The 22,479-nt window shown below is 45.3% G+C and overlaps 1 protein-coding gene and 1 long non-coding RNA gene across 6 annotated transcripts in view; one reads left to right on the top strand and one right to left on the bottom strand.

Annotated features, from left to right (window-relative positions):
* The first annotated feature begins 4,481 nt into the window (after window positions 1–4,481).
* The window catches only part of RPRD1A (regulation of nuclear pre-mRNA domain containing 1A), a 46,973-nt gene continuing 28,975 nt past the window's right edge, over window positions 4,482–22,479 (top strand). For 2 of the 4 annotated variants that reach the window (XM_079949962.1, XM_079949961.1), the window contains exons 1-3: window positions 4,482–4,676; window positions 21,296–21,425; window positions 22,328–22,434. In XM_079949962.1, coding sequence (XP_079806088.1) covers window positions 4,526–4,676; window positions 21,296–21,425; window positions 22,328–22,434 — 388 coding nt within the window. In that variant the 5' untranslated portion in view covers window positions 4,482–4,525. The remainder of the gene's footprint in view (window positions 4,677–21,295; window positions 21,426–22,327; window positions 22,435–22,479) is intronic. The other 2 variants (XR_013832471.1, XM_079949960.1) reach the window with 2 other exon arrangements.
* On the bottom strand, window positions 17,389–22,372 carry LOC307201148. 2 transcript variants are annotated; one of them, XR_013832586.1, is made up of 3 exons: window positions 22,283–22,372; window positions 20,217–20,328; window positions 17,389–17,523 (listed from the first exon to the last, which is right to left on the bottom strand). It is a non-coding gene; the product is annotated as an uncharacterized lncRNA (long non-coding RNA). The 2 variants fall into 2 exon arrangements; XR_013832587.1 differs by lacking the exon at window positions 22,283–22,372 and having other exon boundaries at window positions 20,217–20,475.

Below are 22,479 nucleotides of genomic sequence, written 5' to 3'. Positions count from 1 at the left end.
GTGAGCCCACCATAATCCCAGGGATGTAAGTCACATCTGCAGGGCCTTCCCAAGGAGTCATGACCGCTGACATCCTGCCCCAAGAGTGTCAGGCAGATAACCATCTCAGTCACAATGCCTACCCGCCCCATAGTAGGACAAGACAAAGGGGTGTGTTAGTCTTAGGCACCAGGGAACTGCCAATGCCTTCCTTTGTACAGTGGTGCCCCACAAGACGAATGCCTCGCAAGACAGAAAACTCGCTAGACGAAAGAGTTTTCCGTTTTGGAGGTGCTTCGCAAAACAAATTTCCTATGGGAAAATGTCTTGCGAGTTCCTGCAGGTCCCCCCCCCCTTTTCTAAGCTGCTAAGCCGCTTATCCGCTAAGCCGATAAACTGCTCAAAGGCGCTAAACCGCTAAAAGCGCTAATCCGCTAAGCCGTCAATGGGCTTGCTTTGCAAGACGAAAAATCCACTAGACGAAGAGACTCGCGGAATGGATTCTTTTCGTCCTGCGAGGCACCACTGTACTATGATGGAGTAAGTGTGAAAGGCTATACTTGAGTGACAGGGCCATGCCTGTATCTCAGGTTCTACCTGAGACCACACCTTTTTCTGTGACATCTCTATGAAGTTTTGATGATGAAGTTTTGATTATGGGGAACTTTGGGGAACTTTAAAATACGGATGTAACTGTTGTCTGGGTCTTCTTTGTGGCAGCAGGGATTCTTGTTGCAACAATAAAGATCAGGCCCGCAGGCCCCTGTCTTGCTTCTATCTCCTGGCAGAAGTCTCTTGCTTGTGACCCCCGACCTGAAGCTATGGGAGCCAAGGTTAGGTGATTGCAGGGTGCTCCAAGGACTCTCAACAGGATGCCCACCGAAGTGCCACACAATGACCACGTCCTTCCACAGGAACACGGAGTAGCAGAGTCCTGTATGATGGCTCGTCCATGGATGTCTTCCCTTCTCCTTTCAGGCACCTACCCAAACCATAATACCTTACTCAGAGGCCCTGGGCGGTGTTCTTTTGAGCGTACTGTACAGTGGTGCATCGCAAGACGAAAAGAATCCGTTCCGCGAGTCTCTTCGTCTAGCGGTTTTTTCGTCTTGTGAAGCAAGCCCATTGACGGCTTAGCGGATTAGCGCTATTAGCGGCTTAGCGGCTTTTAGCGGCTTTTAGCGGCTTATCGGCTTATCAGATAAGCGGATAAGATGCTTAGAAAAAGGGGGGGGAGGAAAAAAAACCTGCAGGTTTCAAACTGGGCCCCACTGGCTGGCCCTGAGTCTCATAATTACTAGACCCAAGTTGCCCTGTCCTTGCATGAAGTCTTGGGTTTGCAATTTAGGGAGAGGAGAGACTGGCCGCTGGGGGGTGGGCAGGCTGGGGAGGCCCCCTAGATTTAGAGGCCCTAGGCTTCAGCCTACTTAGCCTATACATAAATCTGTCATTGATGCCACCCTTCTTCATTTCAAATATAAGGTAAAGGTAAAGGGACCCCTGACCATTAGGTCTAGTCGCGGATGACTCTGGGATTGTGGCGCTCATCTCATTTTATTGGCCGAAGGAGCCAGCGTGCAGCTTCCGGGTCATGTGGCCAGCATGACTAAGCTGCTTGTGGCGAAAGCAGAGCAGCGCACGGAAATGCCGTTTACCTTCCCGCCGGAGTGGTACCTATTTATCTACTTGCACTGGCGTGCTTTTGAACTGCTAGGTTTGTAGGGACAGGATACCCAAATCCTGTCTGTAAAATCACCCCAGGCCTCAAAACTATCCAAAATTCCCTTTGTCTTCTAAAAATACAAAACAGCTTTTCTCTGCTTGTCTCTGCTTTTTTCACAAGATGCTGTGCATAGGCAAAATGTTACAGTGGTGCCCCGCAAGACGAACGCCTCGCAAGATGGAAAACCCGCTAGACGAAAGGGTTTTCCGTTTTGGAGGCGCTTCGCAAAACGAATTTCCCTATGGGCTTGCTTCGCAAGACGAAAATGTCTTGCGAGTTCCTGCGGGTTTTTTCCCCTTCCCCCCCCCTTTTCCTAAGCCGCTAAGCTGCTTATCAGCTGATCTGCTAAAAGCCGCTAAACCGCTAATAGCGCTAATTCGCTAAGCTGTCAATGGGCTTGCTTCGCAAGACGAAAAAACCGCTATACGAAGAGCCTCATGGAATGGATTAATTTCGTCTTGCGAGGCACCACTGTACTTTTAAAGGCTAATGAATAGGCTCTGTTCAAAGCAGGCCTGAGAAACGAATCTTATCTCATTCCAGTTGCAACTTCTTGGACATGCTTGGACATGCTGAACCACTCTCATTCCCCTTTCCTGGGAAGGGTGCCAAGAGTCCACAATAGTCCCAAGACAGCTTTCTGTTCATGCTCAGATAAACTCATGGGTATGACTCTGGAAGGAGGAGAAAAGGGGGAGGGAACTGGAAAGGGGTATATATGTTTGTGCACATGACTGTGAATTCGTGCTTGTTTTGTGACTTATCACACTTGCTCCTCTGCCCACCCGGGTTGGCAGAATAAAAACTCTTTCTCTGGATTTAACCCCTTGGTGTTGTTTGGCTCCTTTTCGTCGCTGCTCGGGTGCAACATTTTCCTACCCGTGGTTTAAAAGGCCTAGAAAGGCTACAGGTTGGCAGGAGCTGGGACCGAGCAACGGGAGCTCACCCCGTCGCGGGGATTCAAACCGCCGACCTTCTGATTGGCAAGCCCCAGGCTCTGTGGTTTAACAGCACCACCCTCATCCCATCATTTCAAATATTTGTTGTTGTTGTTTAGTCGTGTCCGACTCTTCGTGACCCCATGGACCAGAGAATGCCAGGCACTCCTGTCCTCCACTGCCCCCCGCAGCTTGGTCAGACTCATGCTGGTAACCTCGAAAACACTATCCAACCATCTCGTCCTCTGTCGCCCCCTTCTCCTTGTGCCCTCCATCTTTCCCAACATCAGGGTCTTCTCCAGGGAGTCTTCTCTTCTCATGAGGTGGCCAAAGTATTGGAGCCTCAGCTTCACAATCTGTCCTTCCAGTGAGCACTCAGGGCTGATTTCCTTCAGAATGGAGAGGTTTGATCTTCTTGCAGTCCATGGGACTCTCAAGAGTCTCCTCCAGCACCATAATTCAAAAGCATCAATTCTTCGGCGATCAGCCTTCTTTATGGTCCAGCTCTCACTTCCATACATCACTACTGGGAAAACCATAGCTTTAACTATACGGACCTTTGTTGGCAAGGTGATGTCTCTACTTCTCAAGATGCTGTCTAGGCCTGTCATTGCCCTTCTCCCAAGAAGCAGGCGTCTTTTAATTTCGTGGCTGCTGTCACCATCTGCAGTGATCATGGAGCCCAAGAAAGTAAAATCTCTCACTGCCTCCATTTCTTCCCCTTCTATTTGCCAGGAGGTGATGGGACCAGTAGCCATGATCTTCGTTTTTTTGATGTTGAGCTTCAGACCATATTTTGCACTCTCCTCTTTCACCCTCAATAAAAGGTTCTTTAATTCCTCCTCACTTTCTGCCATCAAGGTTGTGTCATCTGCATATCTGAGGTTGTTGATATTTCTTCCGGCAATCTTAATTCCGGCTAGGGATTCATCCAGCCCAGCCTTTCGCATGATGAATTCTGCATATAAGTTAAATAAGCAGGGAGACAAAATGCAGCCTTGTCGTACTCCTTTCCCAATTTTGAACCAGTCAGTTGTTCCATATCCAGATCTAACTGTGGCTTCTTGTCCCACATAGAGATTTCTCAGGAGACAGATGAGGTGAGGCCTTAATTTCAAATATTAAAGGTAAAGGTACCCCTGCCCGTACGGGCCAGTCTTGACAGACTCTGGGGTTGTGCGCCCATCTCACTTAAGAGGCCAGGGGCCAGCGCTGTCCGGAGACACTTCCGGGTCACGTGGCCAGCGTGACATCGCTGCTCTGGCGAGCCAGAGCCGCACACGGAAACGCCGTTTACCTTCCCGCTGGTAAGCGGTCCCTATTTATCTACTTGCACCCGGAGGTGCTTTCGAACTGCTAGGTTGGCAGGCGCTGGGACCGAGCAGCGGGAGCGCACCCCGCCGCAGGGATTCGAACCGCCGACCTTTCGATCGGCAAGCCCTAGGCGCTGAGGCTTTAACCCACAGCGCCACCTGCGTCCCCTAAAAGGAGACATGCGTACTTGCATCCGTGTATATATTCTCCCACACACCCACCCATGTACACGTATCCCAAACACGCAACTCCATATATACATCCACCCTCCCCCTCAGGTGAGGAGCCTCTGAGGCGACACACCTGCCGCCCCTCCCCCCCTCCCACACTCCCGCAGCAACCGTCCTTCCCGCGCTTTGTGGCGTCACGCGGAGGGGGCGTGGCCCTGCGGCTGCGGCGGGGCGTGCGTAGCGGCTGCTCCGCCGCCATTTTGTCTCGGTGAGGAGGAGGAGGAGGAGGGGGAAGGCGGGAGGGGCGGCCTGCTTCTCTCTCTCTCCTGCTCCCGGCGGCGGCGGCGGCGGCGTCGGGTTCGGTTCCAGCTTCCCTGGAGAAGCTTCAGGCGGGCGTGGCGATGTCTGCGTTCTCGGAGTCGGCGCTGGAGCGGAAGCTGCTGGAGCTGAGCAACTCCCAGCAGAGCGTCCAGACCCTGAGCCTGTGGCTCATCCACCACAGGAAGCACTCGCCCCTCATCGTCGCCGTGTGGGAGCGGGAGCTGCGCAAAGGTGAGGCCGCGCGGGGCGGAGAGGAGGCCGCGCAGGTAGGCCGCCAGCTGGATGTGAGGGGGGAAAGGTCGGCAGCGGCGGTTCCCTCTCTTCCGCCTCCCTCGCCGGCCGGAAGGAGGGAACGGGGACCAGCCGCCTCCAAGGCGGTCTCCGTTGCGGCCCGGGAGGAAGACGCTTGTGCAACGGCGGAGGGACAGGTGCCGGCGCCCCCTAACCATTTCGGCGGGGTGGGGGATAGGAAAGGGGGCGCGGCGAGAGGAAGGGCCGCAGAAGGCCCGTTCCCCGTGTTAGGAAGTACTTTGGAACTCCCTGCCACTTGAGATCGAGCAGGCGCTCTTTGCGGCGCCTGCCCGAGAACGCATTCCCGTTTCGACGAGCCTACCCCTCCAAGAGGGTTAGAAATGCGGGCTCATTTTACTCGGTGACTTTTGCGCGTTTTAAAGTCTTTCTCGGTTTGCCTTAACCTTTCTGTAAACCACTTTGAGGGTTGGCTTGTTTTTTGCATTAACAGTCAAGAGGTATATAGATTTTTGTTAGGTATAGGTGCGTTAAGGCAGTGTTCCCCAACCGTGGGCCTCCAGCTGTTTTTGGACTACAATTCCCATCATCCCTCGCTAGCAAGACCGGTGGTCAAGGATGATGGGAATTGTGGTCCAAAAACAGCTGGAGGCCCAAGGTTGGGGAACACTGCGTTAAGGTACTGTGCACCACAATCCTAAACTAAGGCTCACACCAGCCTTTCTCGACTTTGGGTTGCTATATGCTGTTGGACTAGGGACGCGGGTGGCGCTGTGGGTAAAACCTCAGCGCCTAGGACTTGCCGATCGCTTGGTCGGCGGTTCGAATCCCCACGGCGGGGTGCGCTCCCGTCGTTCGGTCCCAGCGCCTGCCAACCTAGCAGTTCGAAAGCACCTCCGGGTGCAAGTAGATAAATAGGGACTGCTTACCAGCGGGAAGGTAAACGGCGTTCTGTGTGCTGTGCTGGCTCGCCAGATGCAGCTTGTCATGCTGGCCACGTGACCCGGAAGTGTCTGCGGACAGCGCTGGCTCCCGGCCTATAGAGTGAGATGAGCGCACAACCCTAGAGTCTGGCAAGACTGGCCCATACGGGCAGGGGTACCTTTACCTTTACCTATGCTGTTGGACTACAATGCATCATCCCTGACCACTGGTCTTGGCAGCCTGGAATGATGGGTGGCGTAGGCCAGCAACACCTGGTGAGCCAAGGTTGAGAAAGGCTGGTTACACTCACTGGTGGAGGAACGGGAGGGGGCGGCACCGCTATTCCAGTAGGGTGGCATCGCGGTGGGGCCCCCAGACACACACCCAGGATGCACATTGCATGGGGGGGGGGGCTGCCACGTCCCGTCTGCTCTCTTCCCCCCAGTAATAATAATAATAATAATAATAATAATAATTTATTATTTGTACCCCGCCCATCTGGCTGGGTCTCCCTAGCCACTCTGGGCGGCTTCCATAAAAACCAAAAATACACTAAAATATCACAGATTAAAAACTTCCCTGAACAGGGCTGCCTTAAGATGTCTTCTGAATGTCAGGTAGTTATTTATTGCTTTGACATCTGCTGGAAGGGCGTTCCACAGGGCGGGCGCCACTACCGAGAAGGCCCTCTGCCTGGTTCCCTGTAGCTTTGCTTCTCGCAATGAAGGAACCGCCAGAAGGCCCTCGGCGCTGGACCTCAGCGTCCGGGCAGAACGATGGGGGTGGAGACGCTCCTTCAGGTATACTGGACCGAGGCCGTTTAGGGCTTTAAAGGTCAGCACCAACACTTTGAATTGTGCTCGGAAACGTACTGGGAGCCAATGTAGGTCTTTCAAGACCGGTGTTATGTGGTCTCGGTGGCCGCCCCCAGTCACCAGTCTAGCTGCCGCATTCTGGATTAGTTGTAGTTTCCGAGTCACCTTCAAAGGTAGCCCCACGTAGAGCGCATTGCAGTAGTCCAAGCGGGAGATAACCAGAGCATGCACCACTCTGGCGAGACATTCTGCAGGCAGGGAGGGTCTCAGCCTGCATACCAGGTGGACTTGGTAGACAGCTGCCCTGGATACAGAATTGACCTGCGCCTCCATGGACAGCTGTGAGTCCAAAATGACTCCCAGGCTGCGCACCTGGTCCTTCAGGGGCACAGTTACCCTATTCAGGACCAGGGAGTCCTCCACACCTGCCCGCCCCCTGTCCCCCCAAAACAGTACTTCTGTCTTGTCAGGATTCAACCTCAATCCATTAGCCGCCATCCATCCTCCAACCGCCTCCAGGCACTCACACAGGACCTCCACCGCCTTCACTGGTTCTGATTTGAGAGGTAGAGCTGGGTATCATCTGCATATTGATGGACACCCAGTCCAAACCCCCTGATGATCTCTCCCAGCGGCTTCATATAGATGTTAAAAAGCATGGGGGAAAGGACGGGACCCTGAGGCACCCCACAAGTGAGGGCCCAGGGGTCTGAACACTCATCCCCCACCACCACTTTCTGAACACGGCACAGGAGGAAGGAGCGAAACCACTGTATAACAGTGCCCCCAGCTCCCAGCCCCTCTAGACGGTCCAGAGGGATGTTATGGTCGATTGTATCAAAGGCCGCTGAGAGATCCAGCAGAACTAGGAAACAACTCTCACCTTTGTCCCTAGCTCGCCGGAGATCATCAACCAGCGCGACCAAGGCAGTTTCAGTCCCATGATGAGGCCTGAATCCCGATTGGAAGGGATCCAAATGGTCCGCATCCTCCAGGCGTGCCTGGAGTTGTTCAGCAACCACGCGCTCAATCACCTTGCCCAAGAAAGGAAGATTTGAGACTGGGCGATAGTTGGCCATACTGGCCGGGTCTAAAGATGGTTTTTTAAGAAGCGGTTTAATGACCGCCTCTTTCAGCGGATCTGGGAATGTTCCCTCACAGAGGGAAGCATTCACCACCCCGCAGAGCCCATCGCCCAGCCCTTCCCAGCTTGCTTTTATTAGCCAGGATGGGCAAGGATCCAGGAGACAGGTGGTTGGTTTCACGCGTCCAAGCAGCCTGTCCACATCCTTGGGGGTAATGGATTGAAATTGATTCCATGCAACTTGACCAGACAGAGCTCTAGCACTCTCCCGCCCCGGCACTGCTCCCACGGTGGTGTCTAGCTCCTTCCGAATATGAGTGATTTTATCTGCAAAAAACTTTGCAAAATCGTTGCAGGAGATCTTGGGGTCTTTACAAGGCCCCGTGGTAAAGGTGGTTCCGTTAAAGTACGAACCACCTGAATGAGTCTCCTGCTACTATTTTCTGCAGATGCAATAGAGGCGGTGAAGAAAGTCTTCTTCGCCGTCGCTATCACCACTTGGTAGGCTCGACGTTGAGCTCTAACCTGTGTCCGGTCAGATTCGGAGTGAGTTTTTTGCCACCGACGCTCTAGCCGTCTCAGCGATTGTTTCATCGCCCTCAGCTCCGAAGAAAACCACGGAGCTGTCCGGGCTCCATGCAGTCGGAGAGGGCGCTTCGGAGCCAGACAGTCGATAGCCCTGGTTAACTCCGCATTCCAGCGGGCCACCAGGGAATCAGCTGAAAGGCCATCAACATGGGATAAAGCATCCCCTACCACTCTCTGGAAACCATTTGGATCCATTAAGTGGCGGGGGCGGACCATCCGAATTGGTCCCACCTCCCTGCAGAGGGGAAGGGTCACGGAGAAGTCCAGTTGCACCAGGAAGTGATCTGACCATGGCACTTCTTTTGTTTCACTTTTACTTAGTGTCAGATCACCCACGTCACTAGAGGTGAACACCAGGTCTAAGGCATGTCCATGACTATGAGTTGGGCCAAACTTATTCAGGGACAGCCCCATGGAGGCCATGCTTTCCACGAAGTCCCGAGCAGCCCCTTGTAAGGTCATGTCGGCATGGATGTTAAAATCTCCTAGGACAACCAAACTAGGTGTCTCCAGGAGAAAATCCGCCACGACCTGAAGCAGCTCGGGCAGGGAATCCTTGGTGCAGCGGGGAGGTCGGTACACCAAAAGGAATCCTGTACTGCCCCTATTGCCCAACTTCCAGAACATGCACTCAGAAAACTGGATCTTCCCAGTAGGACGCCTGGTGCAAGCTAGTGACTTCCTAAAAATCACTGCAACCCCCCCTCCCCGCCCACATGACCTGGGTTGCTGTGCGTAAGAGAAACCTGGTGGGCAAGCAGCGGCAAGGACAGGCCCATCTGCTTCCTCCAACCAGGTCTCTGTCACACATGCCAGGTCAAATCCTCCATCCACAATCAGGTCGTGGATGGCAGTGGTTTTATTCATCATTGACCTGGCATTACACAGCAACACCTTCAGGTCATGTAGGTTTCCCCTGTTGATTCCAGTATCCATCTGGTCAAGGCCAGACCCGGAGGCAGGGATAGTCTTCAAACAACGACTAAACCTGCCTCCTCGGTAATGACGTGGTCTGGTCTTAGCGTAACTCCGCCTCCGGTAGTGGAGCATGCAGCTTCGCCATTGGTTTCACTGAGCAGGGCTTCCCAAAAGTGGGTCTCCAGCTGTTTTGGGACTACAGTGGTGCCTCGCAAGACGAAATTAATCCGTTCCGTGAAGCTCTTCGTATAGCGGTTTTTTTTTTCTTGTGAAGCAAGCCCATTGACAGCTTAGCGGATTAGCGCGTTTAGCGGCTTTTAGCGGATCAGCTGATAAGCGGTTTAGGGCTTAGGAAAAGGGGGGGGGAGGGGGAAAACACCCGCAGGAACTCGCAAGACATTTTCGTCTTGCGAAGCAAGCCCATAGGGAAATTCGTTTTGCGAAGCGCCTCCAAAACGGAAAACCCTTTCGTCTATTGGGTTTTCCATCTTGCGAGGCGTTCGGCTTGCGGGGCACCACTGTACTGTCATCCCTAGCCACTGGGTCTGGTAGCTAGGGATGATGCAAATTTTAGTCCAAAAACAGCTTAAAACAGTTTTGGAAACCCTGCACCAAGGCCCTCCTTGTATGTCTGTTAAGTCTCAGCCACTGCTGATTTCAGTATGTCACTCCCAGATAAGCATGTTTACCCTCCAGGGACAGACTGGGAGGTTCCACCCAAAATTTAAGAGGGTGTGGAGCCCTTGTAAGGAGGGTTTCCATAATAGCTGTTGATGGGCGTATGAAAATGACATTGTGGGTCAAAGTGATTGTCTTTTATGGGGTGGGGTGGGGGGGATAGAAACAAAAAAAAATCATTTGTTGCTGGTCTTGCAACATTACCATTTTCTGATATCTAATTATAATGTTTTTGTTGTGGGGAAGGGGATTGGGAAAAATGGAGCAATATTCAGTTCAATCTCTATGCAGCAGATAGCTATACAAAAATGCTATTACTTTCTAAACATAATTCGAATCGCTTGATCTAAATGGTGGTACATAAATATTACAAAGGTACAAGTTTTGACTGACCCTTGTAACCTAGACAATTCAAGGCAGATGTACTGTATATAGGATTGCTGTACTTAGCATTGCACTTCTGTGGGAATTCAGGCAATGTTCATGCTCTCATCTGTGGCTCCAAATTTGGGGAAGACAACTGGGCTTATTTTGGGCACAGTGCAGTTGGGATGCTTTGAACACCTTGGCCACACCTGCTTGCCAAAATGGTCAGCTGCAACATTGGAAGTAGCGAGATAAGCTTGCACTTAAAATACAGTAGTAGACAACTGAAGTGTTTGGAATTCTTTGGTTGCCTGAACAGCTAGTCCCAACCTTGGTCTCGCTTGGAGATATAGGTGGGAATTTCTCTTGTCATTGCACTTAGCACTCTGAACTACTATGAGGTTATCCCAACTTCAAGCTATAAAGGACAATTTGTTTTCTCTTACCAATTTTGCCAGTGAAAGCAGTGGTGAGTGGAAATGTGGATGCCTGATCAGGGTGAGGTGAGATTAGATTTGAACTAGGAATTCCTTGGTTACCATTAGTTGCATGCCATAATATGTATTTCAACCATAGTTTTGCAAAGTGCTAGGAATTCTTGGGGAGACTGTTGCCTCAAGTTCATTGAGATGCTCAGAATCGCAAGTACAGTGGTACCTCTGGTTAAGTACTTAATTTGTTCCGGAGGTCCGTTCTTAACCTGAAACTGTTCTTAACCTGAAGCACCACTTTAGCTAATGGGGCCTCCCGCTGCCGCCACCCCGCTGGAGCACAATTTCTGTTCTCACCCTGAAGCAAAGTACTTCAGGTACTATTTCTGGGTTAGCGGAGTCTGTAACCTGAAGCGTATGTAACGTGAAGCGTATGTAACCCGAGGTACCAGTGTATAAGTGAATCGGCAGGCGGTAAATGAATTGGATTTTATGCTAGCCAGCCTGTTGTGAAACTTCCAGCATTGCTCAAGTATCAACCAACAATGAAGTGTACTTGAGGTAATGTTTTTATTAAGAAGGTTGAGACTGGTAACACCTAGCAAATGTACTAGTGTGGTGGTGATATAATTAAAACCTAAAAAGGGGCCAAATCCCAATATTTTAAAAATACATTGTCACTGTCAAAGTGGTCTGCTGAACCTTGGTTCACCTCAACAACTGCTTTATACATTTTCACAAAAAGAAATGGATGTAATACTGGCTTCAGACCTTGTTTTAATGCAGGGGTCAGCAAACTTTTTCAGCAGGGGGCCATTCCACGTCCCTCAGACCTTGTGGGGGAGGGCGGACTATATTGGGGGGGATGAACGAATCCCTATGCCCCAGAAATACCCCAGAGATGCATTTTAAATAAAGCATACATTCTACTCGTGTAAAAACACGCTGATTCTGGATTTAGAAGGTGATTGGGCTGGATCCGGCCCCTGGGCCTTAGTTTGCCTACCCATATTTTAATGGACGTGAAAAACTCATGAAATAACTTATCCCTCTGGGAATTTTGGTTCTTATATTTTCTTCCCTTTGGGGTTTAGTTCAACTGTTGTTTGTGCATCACTTCAATCTTCCTGTAGCAATTATATGCCCTACCATATTGTGGCAAAACTATGTGGCTAGCATTTAAAATGTTTTTTGTTGACACAAGTTTTTTATGTCAAGTGCAACTTTGGAGTTATCCCCCCTTGCATTTTGGAGTGTGTGTGTGTTACATTAGGACCATATTTTATACATTTGCTCCATTTTACTTGATTACTTGGAACAATTGTATTTATTACTGTTGTGTGTTGCCGAGAGCATTTTTGGAAAGGCACCTAATTTTAATCATTTTACTATTTCCTATAAATATGTTTCAAAAGGTGTATTGCAGGGTTTTATTTCAATATTTGAAACTAAGAATTCCTAAATAAAAAAGTACTGTAGCTTGGTTTTAGCATTATATTGACTATGGGTTGCATCCAACCTAACTTAGTTTATTTCGTTCTGAGGTATGTGCAAGTAACTTAGGTTGAATTAAACCCGATATTGTTAGAGTTTAAAATAACTATATTATTAAATGTAGCCTTGAATCTGAATTGCCTATGTATTTCTGATATGGGTGTCTTAATTTGGGTTGTGGTAATTCATGATTATCACCAGGACCGAACCGATACAAGTGTGTACTTATTTTCTTAATGCTTTTATTTCTGAAGGCAGAATATACCACCATAATGACCATCTGGCAAGTTTTCTCTTGCCAGTGTATTTATAATTATTTGCTTTTTAAATTCACCTTACCTTGGCTTTGTGCACTGCCCAGTTCTATTTCCAATCCTCCACCTGTGCAGTCATGAGAAGTTTGGAGATTTATACTTCAGATTTCAGTTATCCACAACTAAGTGTGCTTAATTTTAACAATGTTTTGTTTACATGTGGCAGCTTCGTAAATGATGGCCTGAAGCTCCTTGCTTTCAAACAAGCCATCGTTGATATTAAAAACAGTTTGCTGTGTTCCGATGACACAAAAGCTTTCAATCTAATTTTGGTCATCCTGCAGGAGACCTGGGAAAAGTTAGGTTCAGTAATGAACCACAAAAAAATCCTTCATTAATTGTCTGGAGCAAGACAAACAACAAACCTATGTTTGGACGCAACACCTAAGTAAAAGTGTGGCTTGGTGCAGCAGAACTGTGGCGGAGAACAATAGTCATAGCCTTTGTTCCATGAAACTACATGTTTGGTCCAGTGTTAGAAACTGAGATGTGAAAGCTAGGAGCTAAATGGCACCTTAAACCTAGGTTATGGGCACAACAACAGAATGTCTAGGCACACTTTTTTATAACAAGACTAGAAAGTTGGAAATGTATGAACTGCAGCTAAAATATTATGTTCAATTTTCACATGATCTAGTCCTTCCCCTGCCCACCCCCCTAATATTCTAAAGAGGGTCTGTTCTCCAGTCTTCAGAGTAGCTGGAAGTGGGGAGGCAGAAAAAGGTCCTCCTTTCCTTCCACTTTGTAGTTTTAATCTGAAATTTTAGGTTCATTACTGCACCCAGAGCTCAGAAACTGCTCATGCTAATGAAATTCCCTGTCACAAAATGCGCCTAAAACAATGGGAGTTTCAAACACTGGGGTTTGGTCATCTGTGCCAAGCCATGATTTTGTTTAGTGTTTCGTGTGAACCAGATCTGCTTAGTTTTCTCTACCAATTGTAATGTCCAGCTTCATCTCATAAAAAATCCCAAACTTCCTTGTTGATAACTGAGTGTTACCCTTTAGTGAGTGCAAGCAGATTTGTACTTCGTGGATTTCAAAAACAAATATTTGAAAAGCTCTCGGACTAAGAGCCAGAAGCCCAGACAAAATGTTTTTGTCTGGTGCCAAAAGCCGGACAAAGAGGATGCCAGGAGACCATTCTGCAAGCAGGTAGCCAACACTGAAAAGGCCCATTCGCATGTTGCCACTCTCTGGACCTCCTGTGAAATGGGCATACAGAAAAGAGAAGGGCCTGAGATGACGTTTGCAGGGTCTGGGTCTATTCCTATAAGGAGAGGTGGTCCTTGAAAAATAAAAGTTATCAACATTTAAGTAGCTGTTCATACAAATTGCAGTACTTTGGCTCTGAATTAATATTTCATTCTTAAAAATGAATTCACCTGGTGTATTTCTTAATTTTTATTTAATAAGATGGAGTCTATGTAGTGTAACACTTAGCTGAGGAAATCATCATTTGATCAATAGTCAGATTGTTTTGTTTTAATTTTTTAAAGGTATGGCTGGGGAAAGGAGAGAGATACTTTGGGGAATTAGGATTCTGTTTCTGTTTCTGCATCTAATGTTAAAGTTGAACAGGACACAGCAAAATAGTAGATAAAGGATAAAGACAGTGATTCCTTCTTCCCAAATGCTAGACAGCACAGATCAGAAGAGTTTTTGCACTTTATCTGTTAAAGAGTATGACTTGGATGGATCTGGACACAGTCATACTTCAGGTAGTTTCATTGAAAGGAATAAAACTTGTGCATCATGAATTTAGTTTCATTGAATTTATAACATTCCTACCACTCTAGCAGTTATGCTAATCTTGGGCAACAATCTTACACAGGTGTAAGTTCCTGCATATGAAAGAAATAATTTGACAGTTCTGATCACTGTTTCCATTCCACCCCCTCTGACTGTCACTGTGGGAAATGCGAGTGATTTAAGATAGTGCCTTATGATAAAAGAACCATAGTATATATGTGCTGCTGTTAGCTCAACAGCCAGTTAATATTCTTCTGTAATGACTAACACAATGGCTTAAACAGTCACAACAAACATATTGCTAGGGCTGTGAAACTGTTAATGCCTCCTTGAGTGATTGTTAGCTAATTAATTTTGCACTGAAGGAAGTATCAGTTCCTCAGTCATCAATTTTGCAGAATTTTTCAATATACAGCTCATTATATGTTGATACAATGTGGCCTTTGAATAGTTTTCTTGTATTTTTTTCAGTCTTAAGTGCATAGTTAACACAGAGTTAAGTGATCACGTGTATGCTACCATCCCAGAGAAATTATGGCTAACATTCAGTTGGTGCAGACAGAATGGTAGCCATAGTTAGTGCAGACGAGGGAAAGAAAGTTCAAGTAGGAGAGAGAAGGATCACAGAAGCCTGAGGGGTTTTCCAGATCTGAAAGTGCATCTGCACTGAGCCTTGGAGGGGGCAGGGAAGTAAATAAAGGGGCTTGGCTTCTCTGGGGAAAATGTATGGCCTAGGTAATTAGAATCATAATTAGGCTGGAATGTAAGTTCACCACTAATTAGTTGATTCTCTCTTTTCAGCAGAATTTGGTACACAATTCAGATTTTTTAACAACCATCATGCAGGGTAGAAACTTTTATCTAATAGCTATTATTTTACCATTACTAACTTCTGCATTTGGATTCTTAAGACTTGTCAAAAGCTTGTAGAGTTAGGAATCCATCAATGCTTGCTGATCTCAATACACAATTTATATTCCTTCACCATCTGCCAAATCAAACTCAGTGCCAAAGGTCACCTCAATTCCGACATCCCTAATACAAAATGGGTGTATTCTTGTCCCTTCTCTTTTTTTAATTTATTTTTTTCAGATCTTCCAGAGCACATTAAAAAATAAAATAGATCACATCCCCCCAAATCAGTCAAAATCCAGTTGCACTTTTACTGTACCTTGGTTATCAAACAGAATGCATTCCGGGAGTCCGTTTGACCATTTGACTCCCGGAACTGTTCAAAAACCAAGTTGCGGCTTCTGATTGGCTGCAGGAATATCCTGCAGCCAATCAGAACTTGCAGAAGCCGTGCCAGGCTTCCAAAAATAGTTCAAAAACTGGAACACTCACTTCTGGGTTTCAGTTCTTCAGGATCTGGTTTGTTCAGGAGCCAAGGTGTTTGAGATCCAAGGTACGACGGTATGCGAATGATGCAGCCTTATTATCACTGACGAGGATAGGTCTGAAACGTCTTTTACTGTCTCTGGTTTTCTATTGTGAAGCCAATAAAGCTTCAATAAATTATAATTCCCGGAAATTAGAGAAATGGAAAATAAGAGGATAAGAAATCCAGCAAGTCAAGATGCACAGATACCGTGGGATTTTTTTCCAGAGCAACTCAGTTTGGTCCAACCATCACACAAGTGCTATAAAACAGGCAAAGTGTATCTCCTGAGCAGTAGCTCACTTTTATTTTCAGAAAGGTAACCAATTTATACCAGCTACTATTGAGATTTTTCAAACTAAAGTGTTGTCCCAGCTACATTTTGAGATCCCAATATAGATACAAGCATATAATAGTCATTTAGATAAGATACACTCAAGTTTCTTGAGACATATCCTGGGGCTCCTAAGTTCAATCAAGTATGAGACAATGCGTATAGAACTAGGTATACAGACAGTGGAATATTGGGTATGGGCTAGCACTATAAAATACTATTTGCATTGCCATTTTCATTGCCAGCCTTTGAGTCTGCTTTCTGACTTACTAAGGGACTCTTATAAATCCAGATGGTTCGAACTCTTACATAGCAAAATCTATTGGTATTGACTTGGAACTGTTGTATAAGTCAAATGAGCAATATATTTATCGCAATATTCAAACCAGATTAAGGGACATTGAAAAACAAAACATCGAGTCAGCTGTAAATAAAATTTGCTTCCCCTAGTTATATGGATTAAATGCAACAGGATCATCACTTATATTTAAAAATAAATAATTCCAGTCCAGCCTTTACATTAGCCTAACTGAACGTTTTCTCCTCAGCTTTTTCAAGGGCAGACATTTAAACATTTCCAGAAATAATACACATTGCAGATGTTCTTTGAATGTGCCAAACACTGTAGAACATATTCTATTCTACTGTCCATTGTACAACTAGCTACACAGATGTGTGCTATCCCCTTTTTGAGGAAGTGTAATATCACGGCACAATGAAAATATCAGATTCTATCTGTCTGACGTTAACCCGGAAGTAACTGCAAGGGTCCTAAGTTTTTGTCAATAGTATATCTTAGAGTGGTGAATGGCACTATTTAGTGGGAAGAAATCCCAATGAATTCCTTGTTATTATATATTTTAAATGTATATATTTTTAATTTTTATATATGAATGTTTTTATGATGGACTATATTTGTAATGCCTAATAAAGGTTTGGTGAAGTAAAGTAGAGCTGTCAAAACAAGCAGAATTTTGCTATATAAAATAAATGAATTTTTTTTTTATAATAATATTTATTAAATTTTGTATAACCAATAAAAAACATACATAATAACATAATATTTTCCATTATCCACATTTCATTCTCAACTTTGGACTTCCTCACATCTCTTGTTCCTGCTTTCTAAACATAAATTTTACCAGCAAATTATTAACTTGATTTAATTCATATAATATAATTTTCCAATATTTAATGTCTCAAATTTTGGGGTTTAACATACTCTTATTGAAGCTTAATCATAAAATATTACTTATCCCAAATTTATCTTTTCATCTTCCAATTGAATTTAAATTTATATTCTTTATAACTAGTTTGTTGAAGCCATGTTTTTGCTAATCTTACATCTTTCTTAACAATCATACAATTTACAATATTTTTGTAGATAGTCCTTGAATTTATTCCAGTCTTCCTCCACCAGTTCTTCTCCCAGGTTATAAAATAAATGAATTTGCATATAGTTGCTGATCTTATTCTGCTTCTGCTAGTCATGGGCAGGGTGCTGGAAATATGTTTATCACTGTGGTTGCACTCATTCCCCCCCCCCCCCCAGTTATATTCAGCGTGACGTTTGCATTGGCATTCTTCAGGGCAGCCTTGGAAATAAGCTTCACAAAGGTTATTTGCTGCAAACATGTTACTATCCAGTGTGGTCGGCTACTCTATGCTGGGTATGGAAGAGGATGCTTCTTTTCCTTGGCACCTATTGGTTTCTGTGTGGAGCAAAAAAGAGTGCAGAACATCCCATCTCCTCCTACAAGGGTTGGAAAATAGAAACTTTTATGTAAACAAGCTTGGACACCCAATATACAATCCACACCTCTCTTAAGGTACAGTGGTGCCCCGCAAGACGAATGCCTCGCAAGACGAAAAACTCGCTAGACGAAAGAGTTTTCCGTTTTTTGAGGTGCTTCGCAAGACGAATTTCCCTATGGGCTTGCTTCGCAAGACGAAACGTCTTGCGAGTTTGTTTCCTTTTTCTTAAAGCTGCTAAGCCGTTAATAGCTGCTAATAGCCGCTAAGCCGCTAATAGCCGTGCTTCGCAAGACGAAGAGACTCGTGGAACGGATTAATTTCGTCTTGCGAGGCACCACTGTATTGAATCTGCACTCTTAAAGAGTGTTTCTCTGGAGGGTGTAAAGTACAGCCAATGCGGGTAGTAGTAGCCTGCGGACAGGGTCTGGCCTTCTGAGAATCCCAAGGGCTTGGTTGAGGAGTCTGGAGGGCACCACCCTCTTGTTTAAGAGAACAATAAGAGAGAGAATGAAAAGTCTGAATACACTGAATTATAACTATCAGATATTCCTTTCTCTGAGAGACTTTTGTAATCTCTTTTCAACATCTGGTGAAAATTTTTATATTTTCCCCAGATTCTTGTATGTCTCTTAATGCCGCAAATTTTAACTGCTAGCTATGATTTATTTTTATTGTTTAGGTGAGGGGCTGTATTGATAGGGATCTGGGGAATGAAGTGAAGGAACCATTGAAAGCCTGCTTCACAGTTTGCTTTATATTTTGCAGATAAATACACTCACATTTGCACTAACTGGCATACTGTAGTTTTAACAGAGTTGGATGTAGCCAAGACACCATCTAATCATGTTGGAATGGAAAGGCAAAGCACAGGAGACTTGCAAAGGAGTTTGTGTGTGTCCCCTCACTTCCCCCTTTCACCTCTGATATCGGGGATGGAAAGAAGTAGTGCAGGGAAGCTCACAAAGACAAGGAATTTTGACAGGTGAGGTGCCCCTCCCACCTGTCAAAGTTGACCAATGGGAGTCAAAAATATTCCCCACCATAGTGTAAAGCTTAGACCTAGTGATCAGGGTTAATTATAGTCCAGTCTCTAACCTTCCCCCTTTTGAGTAAATTACTGGAGAATGAGATAGCTTTTTCAGGTTTTTTCTAAAGAGGATACTGATAATCTGGATTCCAACCTGGTTTCAGGATGGATACATATGTTAGGGAATGAATTGGATGAGTTTCTAGAACTCTTGGTAGCTTTCAGTATCATCAGCCATGGTATAAATGAGAGTTTAGGAGGCACAATCATCTATATCAGGCAGGCATGAGGAGCTTCTCAGCCACGGGTCAAACATGGACCACCAAGGCTCCTCATGACTAGAGATGGGAAGATCTGGAAAAATTGGGGGGAAACCAGGTTCTTCCCCCCCCAGCCTTTTTTCATGGGGGGAGGGCAGGGAAAAACCTGCCCCCCAATTTTCCTGCTTTTTCCCCAGGCTTTCCCATCTCTACTCATGACGTCAGATGTGGGGCAGGTAACAGTGGGGAGAGGCACACTCCCGATGGCTGAGCACTGCCCTTTGCAAGTGTCCTCACACTTCCCCTTTAAACATCTGGCACCAGGAGTTTAAAGAAGTGTGGGGTGCCTTGCAAAGTATAAAGATGACAACTCCCCTTGCATGACAGCCAGCTGCTTTGGGACCCCACACAAGCGATGTTGACAGGGCAGGAAAACCCAGCTACCAATCATGTGAAGTCATAATGGCATGTGATTGTGACTGAGTTCTGGAAGACATGCTCCCTGCATTGCAGGCATTTTTCCACCTGGCCTGAGAAGGCAGTGGCTGGACTGACTCCAGCTACAAAAGCTGAGGTTTCTTGGGCTGAGGTATTATTGTAGGGGGCAGTGGTCATTTTTTTATTGTTAATTTTTAAAGATCTTTATTTTAGTTCTTAGTATTTACAAGGAAATTGTTCTGTTTGGTTGTGTACTTTCTGATGTTTAATTTATTGTTTATGACTTTCGTTATGTTTGTAATTACCGGTATGAATTTTTTCACATTGTAAAGCACTGTGAACATGGAAAGGTGACATACAAATAAAATGATGTAGGTATGTATGGAGCCAAAGGGTTCCTCACCCCTGATCTATAATAAACTCCCGGGGCAGGTCATCTGATGGTTTGGGCTGTGCTGTCAACTTCAAGCCATTTACATGTACCTAAACTTCTCTTTCCCATGTAGAAATCTCTAGGAGCTTGTGGAACTTTTGAACAGGCCTATGAAAGTTGTTTGTACTGGGTGAGGGTGAACAAAATGGAACATATTGCAGATAAAATGGAGTCAGTGGGGGCTGGAAAGCCAGCCAGCCAGAGTGGAGGTGTACAACTGCTCTTGATTGGCGTTGCACTACTGTAATATGCTGTATTTGGGGCTGATTTTAATGGTGTTTCCGAAACTTTAATTGCTGCAAAATGTGGTAGCCTGGATTATGTTGGCAGTTGGAATACTGGTTGTTCGTGCATTTTGAAGCTCAGCACAAAGTGCAGAGAAAAATATGGCCTCACACTATTTCGCACACAGAAACTGAGGTTTCTGATACACCTTAAGAGAGCTAATCTGCACATCAGATCCTAAGGAAGGGACACCCCAGAGCCTTTGACAATTCGAATCACAAACACACTGTGTTCACTTTTACCCCTACCGTGAACATGGTGTATGTTGGCTGGGACATGGGGCATGTGTAATCGTTCTTGTAGTAGCATTTAGGCTGCGGAACAACCTCCAATTAGAGAGCTGCTTGTCCTCATTGGGTGCTGTAAAAATAAAACACACAGATAATAGATGGATAAATATCTTGAAAGAAATACAATTGCATTGGTCAGTAATAAGCTTTTAAATATTCCACATGAGTACATTAAGAGAAAACTAACCTTAATGCCACATGTAACATTCTTGTTAAAGGTACTAGGTAAAGGTAAAGGTACCCCTGCCCGTACAGGCCAGTCTTGACAGACTCTAGGGTTGTGTGCTCATCTCACTCTAGAGGCCGGGAGCCAGCGCTGTCCGCAGACACTTCCGGGTCACATGGCCAGCGTGACGAAGCTGCTCTGGCGAACCGGCACCAGAGCAGCACACGGAAATGCCGTTTACCTTCCCGCCAGTAAGCGGTCCCTATTTATCTGCTTGCACCCGGGGGTGCTTTCAAACTGCTGTTAAAGATACTAGGGGTAGGTTAATTTATTTATTTTATCTATGGGTAAGTCAAGGAAGTCAACAGTGTGTGCCCAAGGCTATTATGTTGGATTAGGTTCCTTATTTGGGTACCTGTTTTTAAATCTTTGCTTACTTAGAAAGTTCAGAGGATAGTTGTGCAGAAGTTCCTGTTTCATATGGAAGCAGGGTTATAATTACAAATCAATGATGTGAAGTTTCTGGAAATTAATGAATTGAAATATTTTCCTATGTAAATTAGGATAAAACATATTACAAAATTTTCAGTTTGCTTTAGAAAACTTTCTCATACCTTTACAGGGTGATCTAATTTACCATGCTTATTTCTCCTGTATTTAATAAATTGAAACTGCCAAGCTCGTCTAATGCTATATTTGCAATTGGCATCCATTCATTGTTAATGAACTTACAAATGTATAAGAAAAATAAAGCACTAGGGGGGGAAATCCACCCCACATCACTGATACTAACATTGGGGAAATCCTTATTGTCATTTGCTTCAGTATTATTATAACATCCCTCTCCCCCACCTTTTTTTTCTTTTTTCAGCAAAACCAAACAGGAAGCTTACATTCTTGTATCTGGCCAATGATGTAATTCAGAACAGCAAAAGAAAAGGACCTGAATTTACAAAAGACTTCGCACCAGTCATAGTTGAGGCCTTCAAACATGTTTCCAGGTACAATTGTTCTCTTCCCCAACCCCATGGAAATGATTTTTATTGGAATATTTGGGAATATTTATCACAGCAACTCAATACCGTACACTACCCTTTTATTAGATTTTTTGAGGGGATGAAACTACTGAAAATTGTTTGCTGATTTTTAGCATACCTCAAAAGTGGCGTGAATAACAGATGTACTTTGCTGCGATAATAGCCTAAAAAAAGTTAATTGACTTTAGATTTGAGTATTACTGTTTATTTAGCTCCAGTTGTCCACTTCAGTATGTGTTTTATTCATTCATTATGTTGCTAATCAAGGCAATGAATGGTTTATAATTCATGTAGGAAAGAGGAATGTTTTAGCTGTTACTTCTTCTTTGGCAATCACTCATAGCTGAGTAAGATTGTCTTACAACTGTTTCTAAAGAAATCAAAAGAATACATTAATATGGGGATTTCAGTTTAAACTTCATTTACACAGATCTAGTATCATGGCCACAAATATTTAGATTGGTAACAAGTAATCAATGAACTGTTCGTTCTGTGTATCAGGAAGGTATTATGCTTTCAATTTCTTGTGAAGTGTTGCTGAGTAGAAAAGTTTTTTGGAGATACTTTTTTCCTCTCTCTACACCTTTATGAGAATACCCCCCCCCCCGAAAGCCACAGAGTGGTTGGTCTGATAATGCTTTACACATTTTAGTGAGCTATTTGAAGCAGGATTGTTGTATCTTAGTAAACTGGGAGATGAATTCTGTTTACCAGCTGAACATTCAGCTGTTTAACTACCCCAACATTCTATTGAGATGTGGTGACTTGAAATTTCATACATGGTTTGGTTTGAATTCTGGTATCTGTTAACTCTGCCTTACCTTGCCATGTATTAGTGCTGTATTTGCTTTTTCTCCCTACCACAGCGAGACTGATGAGAGTTGTAAGAAGCACCTAGGTCGAGTGCTGTCGATTTGGGAAGAAAGATCTGTATATGAAAACGATGTATTGGAACAGCTTAGGCAGGCTTTGTGTAAGTAAATTTCAGCTCATACAACTTTACTTTTTATGGTTCACA

Source organism: Podarcis cretensis (genome assembly GCF_951804945.1).
Source record: "Podarcis cretensis genome assembly, chromosome: 13".
In the NCBI taxonomy this organism is placed as follows: Eukaryota; Metazoa; Chordata; class Lepidosauria; order Squamata; family Lacertidae; genus Podarcis; species Podarcis cretensis.
The sequence above is the reverse complement of the archived record's forward strand: the minus strand, read 5'-3'. Positions and strand labels throughout refer to the sequence as shown.